We start from the raw sequence: 12,805 nt of genomic DNA, 5'->3' as shown, positions 1-12,805 counted from the left end.
TTATTAATTTTAAATCCTAAACTAATAATCTATATATTTTCTTTAATTAATATAACAATCACAATAACTATATTAATCCTTTACTGCCATCTTATTCATAATATATTCAAATGCTTTTTTTAATATAATATCATTTTTGTATATTTATATTATTACACGGAAAAAAAAAGATTAGTTACTATAGCAAAATATTAGCTAATATAGGGACAGCTAAGATTTTAGCTGTCCCTATATTAATTAATCTTTTTTCCGTGTAATTATTATTATTTTTTTATTCGCTATCTTCATTACTCTCTTCGTTTACAAAACTCTCATTTTCAGAACTCTCGTCGTTGTTTGAATGAATTTCATTGTCTTTCTTCATATATCTGTTAATGTTACAAATATATTAATATTAATAAACAATAACAAATATAATGGCATGCATATATGAATCAAAGATTTATAAGTACTATCACACACATACAAAAGTAATCAAATTGCAACATTTCAATATTGTGCAATCTGATCACTTCTAAGTACTTATAAAAAATTATTACAAAAATGTTATATAATGTAAAATATGTGATAATATTTACTTTTTTATACGAAAGCTGGCCTGAGCCAGCCATGGTCCCGCTTTCCTACCAAACATGGTTTCATTTATTATAGGAAATTCCTTAGCCACTGCTTCTGTAAAAAGAAATATAAATAACATTAAAACACACAAATAAAACCTATAAATTACAAAAAAATCTCAACAGATTTAATTGTGAAATAATATGATCTTACCGATCATTATTTTACTGATTCGGCGTTTTGCTAATTTCAATTTAGTTCCTCGTTGACCTTTCCAATTAAACAGACTTGCCAACGTATCATGTAGAATCATTCGAAGCACGGAGTTTACTTGTTTTTGAATCGATTCTCCCTTAATTTGTAAATGTAAAGCTTCGACCTACAAATGGTATAAAATTTTAATTGTGTATAAAATTGAAATTGTATAAAATTGAAATTGTATAAAATTGAAATAAAGTTTGAGAAAAAATCAAATATCTTACCATTTTCAAATGAAAAGTTTCGTCTTTTTTAAGTCTCCGCTCGATTTTCTTTAGATCATCTAAATTTGTTAATGGAAATTCATCCAAATCTTATATTGTAATAGGAGCGGGATTGTTAGTTTCAGGTTTGTTTATTGTCTGTGTTTCCAGAAAACTTTCAACATTTTTGTCCGTCTTACGTAAGATTAATTTACATGATGATATTTCAGCTGAAAATAATACAAAATAATAATTATAAGAAAAGAAGTGATATTAAATTAATATTGGATTCAAAAGTTATTGATTTTGTGACACTTCAATAATTGGTATGAAATATTGGATTGTAAGCTAATTTAATATTTGATATGAAATATTGACATATTAAAATATTTGATTTATTTTTAATAATTATTTTACTATTATATTTATTTTATTATAGTATTAATAATTTTAGAAAAAAATTATTTTTAAAATCGTATTAATAATTTTAAAATAGGATAGGATTGATATATATAAAACAATATTTTATTAACATTTACTAAATTTGAATAATCAATAACAAGCTGCCAAAAATTAAAGTTGATTTATGTAATGATTTTATTGCCTACAATTTGCACTCAATCCGTTTGCTAATTGAATTATAAAATAAACAAATTTTAGTTGTGATCTGCACTAAGAGTTGCATATTTTAATTAAAAATATATCTTGACTTACTATAGAATATATACTATGCAATAATAAAACCTTACATTGATATATAGACAAAGATAGTCAACATACCATTGAAATGACAAATTGCATCTGCAAGAGATTCTAATGTAACTGTTCCTTCTAAGGTGTAAGCACATTTATGATTTATTTTAGAACGTATCTTACATCCGCTTATTTGATCCACAAATTTGCATATTTCTTCTGAAGCAATTGTTGCAGATGTTGATTTATGCATTTCTGTCACAAAGGATCTTTCTTTTAAGAGTTTTAATCCCTTACGTTCCATGTAACTTTTGTTCTCCGGTACTGTATGAGGAATGTTTATCTCATCTGAGACAACACTCGGCAGTTGTTCATTATTATCCAAAGATGATGAGGCTTTGTCTCTGCATAACTGTTTCACTTTTTTGTTCATTTTGTCAGACAATGGTTGACTTTCTCGCGTCGGTTTCTTTAATTTTGGAAGTGGTGGTAACATCAGTTGCATATTTCGTTTCTTTTCAAAATTATTTTCTTTGCTTCTTTCTTCGTTGTTTTCTTCCAAATCATCAAAATATTTAATATTCGCTCTTTTTAATCGTTTTCCCTTTCCCTTTTCCTCCATATCTGAATATAACGTGGCATTAGGATTTTTTGCAATTTTTACGAGCATTTTCATTCCTCGATCATAATTTTCTGTAAAAGTTATAAACAAAAGTTATGACAAAAATGCGTAAAATGGTAGACAAATCATGAACGAAACAATTATCTCGTCATAAAATTTACCAATGTTTTCTTCTATCTTTTTGATGGAAAAACAATTCCACTTCAAATTAGGTTTTGCGCACTGTTTTACCAATTTATGTATTGTTGCTTGATGTTCATTCATAGGATACCAACTCAATGTCCCACTCGATGTAATCCATGAAGACGGAATAAGATCGTTGAAACCCTCAATATCTTCTTCTTCGTCACTTTCAAAATAAACAACAGACCACTGTGCTATATCATCCTCGGTATGCGTTTTTGCAATAAATACTGATTTTTCATTACTACCATTATCGTATACATCATGTAATGAACTCTCGTCCTCTTTCAGCAGAATTGTATCTGCCGAATTTATTAAATAACTCATTGCAATCGTAACTGCTCTGAAAATACAAAAGAAATATATATATATATATATATATATATATATATATATGTATGTATAGAATAAATGTAAAATAAATATATATTTTTTTTTATACATAATATGTATAGAATACATGAATGTATAGAATATATACATGTTCAGAACATTATGTGTCTAATAAGCTTATGTAAAATATTTTATTACATAAGCTTTTTGGATACATAATGTTCTGAATAATATTTTGTAATACTATATATAATAATATATATATATATATATATATATATATATATATATATATATATATACATATATATATACATATATTATAGACAAATTAATACACACACATACATATATGTGTATAAATATTAATATTTTATATATATAAATGTACATATATATATGAATAATTTTTACCTGATATGTTTCTTGTTACATATGTTAACGATTATATATGCATATATATTTATACACAAAATACCAGAAAAAAGAGAAAAGAATAGAGTGAAATAGAAAAGTAAGATATAGCATTTGAAAATGTATTATATATTGCTCAATTAAGCAATTAAAGCGTGTCACAGTGTAAAATGGAAGATACGACATAGCTATTTTTGTACGGCAATTGTACATATTTTATACTAATTTCTGACAATGGCCACTTTTTGAGATTAGACAGTTTATTAACTTTAAATACTCCTACGCGGGAACTCTCGGAAGATATAGTATAGAAATTACGTTTGTTAATAAATTCTCTACCGATAACAATTGGAATCTGCAAACGCTCACAAAAAGCTATGTTTTCAATTTGAATAATAGTTCCGGTAGCAGTACCACAGCAGTTATTTGGACTTTTATTAAATATTTTAAATTTTTCAAGAGCAACACCACGGTACTGACGTGTACAATCTGGTAATATCGGACCAACATTATGGGGATATAAAAACTTTGGAAATTTATTATCTAGATCTGTGAAATAATTAAACTCAAACGACATTATTTCCTTAATTCGTCGTCCGATTTGTTCAAGTGGCTTATTACGTCCTCTAACTTTTTTCTTAATATTTTGCATATAATATTCGAAGGGAAATGCAGATACCGTATGTAAGATAAAATCATCTAATTTGTCGACAAAATAATCTGCATCATCAGTTATGTGAATATTGTTATGAAAATTGTGGGCAATAAAGTTTTGATTATATAATATTATAGTCGACTGAACAAAGTGTTTTAAAAGTGCTTTGGCAAATTGACGAAGTTCTTGTTCTTTGCAAAGATTTGAGTTTAATAAAATTCTCATTGCAAAATTAAATTCTAAGAAATGAATATATTTCTTTTCACTCAGAACACTTTTTAGAATAATTGGTCCTATATACAGAATAAATAATCGAAATTCTGTTACTTTCCACCGCAAAACAATGTCTAGTTCTCTAGGTTTCCTTGCAAATTCTACAGGAATGCAGTGTTGAAATCGAACAAGAAGAGTTGACATCAATTCGATTTGAGCAGCCGAAAGTCTATGAGGAATTGCTCCCTTGTACCACATATTTACTATCATCGAACGCATTACTCCAAGGCATTGCAAGTGTAAATAATCAAGAACAAAATGATGCACAAAATCTAAACCCACAATATTAGTAAGAGGAGTATTTTTACAACGAAACTTTGGATCTTTCCATTGTAAAAAATCTTCACAAGTGCGAGCAGGACTTTCTAAATCAAGAAAGATTCGCCGGTTGTCCGACGTAACACCGCGAACAGTGCATCTAGTGCAGGAATAAAAACCTGTATGCGATACTGTTCCCATGATTAAATTTTTTGCTGGAGCATCGCAAACAAAATAAATACCATTTAACTGTACAGTGCGACTCCCAAAAGAAAGGCCATTCTCATGAAGTGTATTAATTTCTGTAATAAAATCTTGTAAATAATCTTCTAAATTTAAAGGTTTATCTTTACCGTAATATATTCCTATAGAAAACACTTTGTTACGTAACTGTGGAATGGATACTACAGTGCATAATATAGGATATACTTGATCAGGTGAACTTTTGAACAGAGGTAATCCATCGATATTTATTAATAATTTAAAAGAATCTACAGTTTTTAAATACTTAGGAGCAATTTTTAATAATTGTTTTTGTAATCCAATGTGGATATAATAGCCAGGCTCAACAACTTTTTTAATTAACTTTACTTTTGTTTTTAACAATGTTCGTGCACTGACAGGTAATTGAGTTTCATCATTAGCAAAACATTCGTGATTTTCTTTCAAACCTTTAAGTAAGTCTGAAATAGCTTCGTGTGTTATATTATGTTTCAAAGCCCAACTGCGAAGAAATTTAAGCACTTTCCAGTTCCCAGAAACCGAATTTTTGCTAGATTGAAAACTGCTTGAGTTAGATGGTGAATGCGGCGAGAAATCATTAGGATCGATATTCTCATGTAAAATATTATCTCCAGAATCATTAGCCTCGTATTCAAAACTAGAGTATTCAGAATATTCAAAGTTATCAGAAAATTCATAATAATGACCAAGTTCGGAATGACGAGAAAGTTCAGAATGATGAGAAAGTTCAGAATGATGAGAAAGTTCTGATTCATTTTGAAGATGATGAAGAAAATCTGGTATTTTGCAGTTATTGTTTCTAACGTAAGTATATGATTGTTGAATATCCGATTGATCGAATTCATTTGAAGAATCGGTTGAACTAAGTTTTTCTTCATGTTCAGCGTTTAATCTTCGTATTTTGGCTTTCTTGGAAAGTTCATGAAACGGTACATCTTTTGGCATATTCTTCAATGACAAATATAGGAATATATTTAAATATATATTTACATGAGATGCAAGGAATTAAAAGTATACATACCTTTCTTATTTTCAGGTACTTTTCAAAGATTTTTTACTCGACAATCACAGCAACTACACAGCGGATCGTGAATCACGTAACCTCATACAATGTTTAACAATGGCAAAACATGTGCCTGCAGCATGCTGCAGTCGGCACGATCTCGAGAAGAAAACCACGTGACCACGCTCATCCAATTAGCACAGGTTATGTCATTATTATTATTCTGAGAATATACGAAAAATAATATACTGTAAGAGATGTTATAGAAATATTCTCAGTATATTATGTACAGTACGTATATTCACAGTATGACTACAGAATATTCGAATGATATCATGTGCTGTGTGGGAAATAACATGATTGAAATAAATATCAAAATAATTGTTAGTTATTTTATTAGGTTTTTTATTTATTTTAATAGTTAGTTATTTTATTTATTTTATATAATTTAATGCATATAAAGATTAAATAAACATTAGATTGTTTCTTCAATATTCATTCATCAATTATGCAAATAAATAATTCATGTAAAAGTGAAAATATATAAATATTAAATAAATGTTAAATAAACCTTATATAAACATTTATTCTAAGTTATTATTTTAAACGAATATTATTTCATTATGTGAAAATATAAGTAAATATTTAATAAATGTTAACTAAACATTACTTAAACATTTTTTTAAAACTGTTATCTTAAACGAATATTTTATGTTTAATAAATGTTACATAAACATTACATAAACATTTATTCTAAATTATTATTTTTAACGAATATTTTATGTTAAATAAATTATTAATAAAGATTAGATAAATATTATTTTTACAATTATTTATACAATGTACAATTAATAAAAAATAAATATTAAAAATTTATTTAAAAAACATTGTCTGCTGATTGGGAAGTATCAGGATTGATATGTTTTCCATTAAGTTTTTTGACTAAGCTAAAACTGTTTTTTATATAACTGTTTGGTTTTTTAAAACTATTGTAAAGTAATTCATGTATGTATTTGGCTAAATTGTAAAGAGGGCTGTTAATAGAAGAAACTATTAGTCTAAGTGGAAAACCAGTTTTGTGGATCTTTGGTAGACCATAAGCTCTCGGTAAAATCCCGTCAGTTTTTAACAAATGAAAATATGTGTGCTTGTCGATATAGCCCCTTTCCTTCCATCTTAAAAGTAGAGTTCGCACGTTTTCAGTTAACTTTCTGGTTGGGTCCTTCTCAACTATGTGATAAGTTTCTGTGTAGGAAAGAATATCTTCCATTTTGTTTATATAATCGTTTTTGTTTAATGCAACCGTGACATTACCCTTATCAGCTCTTGTAAAAATAAAACTGGAAAAGATTCTTTGGATAGGATAAACCAGTGTGAAATTGTCTATAAGATCTCATGTCAAGACTGTGACGCTACGTACGGAGGACAAACAAAAAGACAATTACGGACTAGAATAAAAGAACACAGAACAGATATCAATAAAAAATCAGGCTCTCCCTCAGTTATTTCTTGCCACAGAATGGAATTCAATCACGACTTCAAATGGGACGAAATCGACATATTAGACAGAGAACCTTGCTATAGTAAAAGATTAACTTCCGAAATGCTACATATAAAAAGACAGAATATAGGACTGAATAAACAGGAGGACACCGAATTATTACCAGATACATATCTACCAATACTTAGAAAATTCCCCACCCTGTAATTCTCTCCTATAACCTATCCCCTCTTTCCTTTCCGTCCTACATTTTTGCTAGTCGAATCCCACTCACTGCTGTGGACACATGTCACATTTCTAATTTCTTTTTACATAGTTTTGACGAACCGTTCAAGGTATAGATATTTTTCAAAATTAATTTATTATTTTTTATGTTTTTATCTTTTACTTGTATTTTGATTTTGTCTTTTAACTAATTTTATATTTATTTTTTTTTATTAATTTCTTAAAATCTGGTTTGTTTCTCTAATTTGCAAGTTAGACGGTCTGTGGCTTCACACATATATATTTAGACTAACTACAAATATTGTACGACACATATTATCAGAGGTATTTATACACATAATTTTTTCAATAATTTGTTTGAGCTCTGAGAATGCTCCTAATCGTTGTTTTTTTGTTTTATATTAACAGGATGCGTTTCCTTAATCAAAAACTACGTTTATTAATTGTTATTATCAACGCTTCTTTACTTATGTACTAAATTTATTTTTTTTGTTTGTCAAATTTACATTGAAGATGGCCACATTCCTTGGCCGAAACGTATGTATTAATTTGTAATAAAAATGAATTTTTGAGCAACTCGACCCAGCTCTTGCTCTATTGGCTTTATATTAACATGATTATTAATTAATAATAATTAATAATACATATTTATATACTTTAATAATGAATATATTTATATATCCATTATTGTCCATAAATAATGGACATATTTGTATATTAAAAAAAGATTATTACAAATTTTAGCACAATTAATATTTTACATTTTTTAAATCAATTTAAAATTAGCAATAATTTATATATGTAACAATGGAAATGAAACAAGTTTGTGTTTGTAAGGTAACACTACCAATTTTTTTTTGATAAAGTCAATGTTCCATACCTCAGTAAGTTATTTTCCTTCTTTATATATTGGATATTAAATAAGGATGATAAACACGGCTTTGAATAAAAATTACCTTGCTTACTATATCTATAACCTAATAAACATATAGAGTTTTTACAAGAAGCAAAATTTTCAATTTTAACTATTACATTATTGTTTAATTCTACAAATTTATCAGCTTTTTTTGAAATATCTAAGTAATAATTATTTATTTGAATTCTTTTGTATAGTGGAAATATGCAATTATTTGTCAAAGGATCATTGGAATGTTCTATCAATAGCTTTACAGAATCATTGTTCGTAATATTAGAAAAACTATGTTAAATATTACTTTCCTCAAACACGATGTATGATTTGTTGTAAAGGTAAAGCAGATTTGCGAATCTTTTTCTTTAATTGTTGAATGTAATTTTCAAAAGAAAGAGCGCTAAAAATATCAAGTGAATCATATAATTTTACACAATCACTTAAATGCAAGAAGTTATGTATGCTGTGTGATACAAAGTCTTTTAATAGATCGGCAAATGAAATGTTTCATCAAATTATGGGCATATAATATGTTATGTCCTAACCAGGAGGGAAAGGGGCGGAGTCAGGTATACGAACGGACGCAACAATAAAAGTATGAATTTGTGGTGTTTGCTCGCTGGTCGGTATGAGAGGAGGCGACCGCGCGAGCCGAACGATTTCCCTTGGCTGAGAACAGGTCAACGATCGTAAGGATCGATATTACGCTGTTAGAGGCCTCAACCAATCGTTCGTGGTTCCCTTTTCTGGTCAAGAGAATTAACTCCTTTTACCAAGGGCGGAACCTCGTGCAATTTTCAGGAGGAGAGGTGTTAGAGAGAGAGAGAGAGAGGGAGAGAGAGAGAGAGAGAGAGAGGGAGAGGGAGAGAGAGAGAGAGAGAGAGAGAGAGAGAGAGAGAGAGAGAGAGAGAGAGAGAGAGAGAGAGAGAGAGAGAGAGAGAGAGAGAGAGAGAGAGAGAGAGAGATTATTGTGAAAATTTGACTTACTACTTGGATGTCTTCGAAATGTATTTAGATCTCCAATTCTAAAGTCCAGGTGTAGTCGGCCTTGAGGTGTACTTGATCCTCCTGGGGTCAGTTAGTGGTATCCGCACTGGGTCGATCGGAGACTGATTGCAGCTGAGAGGGATGAGAGTGAAGGGCCACGGCCGATGAGCGTTATATCCTTCGCGCCGGGAAAACTGATCGGAGGCGGTGCACAGATCCTCGTATTCGTAGTCAAAATAGTTTCTTTGAGCACCGATGTATTCTGAATTGTCTTCCGTAACCGGTCTCGTGTACTGGAGAAGTAATTGGCGCGCACGGTATTTTACTCCCCCACGTCGCGTCTTAGATTTGGGCATGAAGGATAATGTTGTCAATCCGAAAATTCCAGGCTAAAAGCGTGCAGTGGTCCGCACCACGATTAGCGGGGATACAGAAACCAAGTACAACGTGCGGTGGTCCGCACCGGAGCAAATAGTTCTGAGTGCTGATTCAGAGAGATAACTGGGTGGTTGGGTGTTAGGTAGGGTGTAGGTTGTACACGAGAAAAGAGATCGAATAGTTTTAACAGACACTTTACTGAATCTATTTTGTTACAAACACTTACAGTCACTTAAAAATGTTATGAATTATTTCTAAGTTCCAATATTCAAACTGTTCGGGTAATACTAAAAACCTCTCTCTACTAACTGGCTGACTCTCTAACTAAAAACTCGCTGACTCTCTAACTAAAACTCGCTGACTCTCGCTGGGTCCCTTCCTTTTATACTCAGATTTTTTGGTTTTGGAAGGGAGGTATTCCTTAAGATTTTGGATCTTTGAGGAAATCTTAGGGTGGAGGAAAGTAATAAAGATAGATTTCCAATAGGAAATCGAACTTAAGGATAGGCGGGAATAAGGCGAGGTACCTGGTGGTGGTATTTAGTGTAGACGTTATAAAATTTTATCGGTGCGGACGTGATCATCGCCGGAAACTCAAAGGACAATTTATCTTATCGGAAATTTTGATATGTGTCTGAAATAATCTTAGTGAGTTTTATGGTTTTATTTTTATTTGTAAAGGCCAAATTTCCATTAGGGATCTCTTTGAGTTTTACCGACTGATCGTGAGAAAGTTGCGCAAAGAAGAACCGTGTAGGATGTAGGACGTAACAGTATTTATTTGCTGATTTTTTCTTAATCTATTATTTTGAATTAAATTATTAAATTATTATTATATTGTAAGCGTTACGTTAGGTAATTACGCGATACGTACGATGCACCACCGATGGGTACGGCATGTACATCCACGACCGACACTATTATCACAATAGCAATGGCGATACCGGTAATCACATAAATGTCCACTCGAAGTTACTTATCGAGGATCTGTCAGGATCAAAAGGCAGGACGGTATATTAGGTGCAAACACAATAATACAATAATGAAATTTATTAATATCATTAACATTTGCGTACATACATTGTGGTACAGATCACCGAAAAACATGACGGACGTGTTGTCACATGAACTGCTCAAACGGCAATAGCCCGGCACACATGCCGTGACACGCTCAAGGATCGCCTATTGCATCAGCTAATCCTGATTGGCCCTTATTAAGGATATTCCTACGCCTAGGTCGCTAGACGCAGCGCATTAGATAACTCGCGCGTGGTCGCGAGGACCGCGGGAAAGGGGGTACAGTGACGCTCAATCGGCGGCGCTGCACCGCATTGCTTACAATATTAAATATTTTATTTCAATATTTTTGTCTATTTTATACAGCTTATCCAGTTTTACTTGCTGCGTTTAATCGCGCATTTTATAAAAAATTATCAAATGATACAAATTTTAATAAAGAAGTAACATGTAATGACAAAAAAAATAAATCTGAAATTATACAAGAACCGGAAATCTGCAGGTATATATAAATATATCCTTGAAATTTTTTAAATGTTGCATATAATAATAAAGTAATTATTCTTTACAGTTCAACAAAATTCAAATAATTTACTTATTATAATTTAGTTATTGCAGATATGATAATAAATTATAATTTTCTTTATAAAATTATAGAATTATATGAACAATCATCTGTCAAAATGTCATCTATTACTGGCACAAGAACATTTGTAAGCAAGTATATAAAATGTATACGATAGCATAATAAATATATATTAATCCTTTCGTATGTTATCTGTGCATGAAATTAAAACGATATTTATAGAATATTTATATATACACATACAAACATAGTATAAATAAAACAATGTTATTTAATTACAATTTTTTAATTATTAAATTTTATCTATTTCTAAACAAGATTTTATTTAATATATAGAAGAAAGTTATTTTTAATATATTTATATAAAATTAACTTTTATAAAAATTTTTAAAATTATTTTTCTTGCAAACATAGAATTATCTTTTTATTAAATTGTTCTTTTTACTAATGTAAAAAAATTATTTTATATTATTTTACGTTACAATTTATATATAAATGCATCAATAATTAAAAACTGTAGCTAGCCTTGTTTCATTTTATTTTGCATTTGTTGATTTCTTTGTTCTCAAAATATATGCTTTATAAATTATTATATTACTGAAAATATTATATATTTTTTATTAGAGGTAAAAGAGAGAGGCTTGCATGCAAAGCATGTTTTCCTATTAAATTTTTTCCGTATTAAATCGCCATATATATCTTCTACAATATCAGCATTAATAGGTGCTATACAACATTCAGGAATTTGTATGTTATCAGTAGAATCATTCAATATGCCATCTCCCATATCTAAAAGAAATTTTGAAAATCGAATTTCTTCTGGAAGAACTCTCATATTTTGTGTTAAAGAATAATTTACAAAATGTTTCCAAATAGCACTAAATTTAATAGAAAGATTCACAATTTTATTTCGAGTACCATGTACTTTTATAGGCAGAAGTTGTCTAAAATCACCACCTAATAAAACAATTTTTCCATCGAAAGGTAAATTATTGTTCATAATATCACGCAATGTTCGATCCAAAATTTCTAAAGCATATCGTGGTGACATTGGTGCTTCATCCCAGATAAAAATATCTGTATTTTTCAAATATTGAGCTTCCTTTAAATGGATTTTAATAGCAGATGTTGAATCAGCAAATAATGGAACCGGCAATCCAAATGTCTTATGAACTGTTTTTCCAGCAGGTAATAATGTCGCTGCAATACCCGTAAAAGCCATTGCACACACGTGTTTATTTCTAATTTTTGCTAAATGATAAATAGTTGTATATATAAATGTTTTACCTGATCCACCTGGACCATCAATATAAAAACAATAATTATTATTATAAATATTATTATCTAATTTATTTAACACAAGATCAACTATTTCTTTTTGTTTATCATTTAATTGTTTATATTGTTTGGTACCTATTTCCATAGCTTGTTCAAATATCACATAATCATTCTCTTCGTCTAACAACTCAATTTCTAATAATTGCTCCATTTGTGGAAAATCAGCA

The 12,805-nt window shown here is 29.6% G+C and overlaps 1 protein-coding gene across 1 annotated transcript; it reads right to left on the bottom strand.

Moving 5' to 3' along the window:
- Positions 1-891: 891 nt before the first annotated feature.
- Positions 892-5,988, bottom strand: LOC136999232 (uncharacterized). Its single transcript, XM_067352776.1, has 4 exons — positions 5,715-5,988; positions 2,496-2,860; positions 1,800-2,405; positions 892-1,249 (listed from the first exon to the last, which is right to left on the bottom strand). Exons 2-4 carry the CDS (start codon positions 2,842-2,844, stop codon positions 1,131-1,133), a joined length of 1,074 nt encoding a protein of 357 aa, XP_067208877.1. The 5' UTR covers positions 2,845-2,860; positions 5,715-5,988; the 3' UTR covers positions 892-1,130.
- Between the last annotated feature and the right edge of the window lie 6,817 nt (positions 5,989-12,805).

This window comes from Linepithema humile, chromosome 4 (genome assembly GCF_040581485.1).
Source record: "Linepithema humile isolate Giens D197 chromosome 4, Lhum_UNIL_v1.0, whole genome shotgun sequence".
In the NCBI taxonomy this organism is placed as follows: Eukaryota; Metazoa; Arthropoda; class Insecta; order Hymenoptera; family Formicidae; genus Linepithema; species Linepithema humile.
The sequence above is the reverse complement of the archived record's forward strand: the minus strand, read 5'-3'. Positions and strand labels throughout refer to the sequence as shown.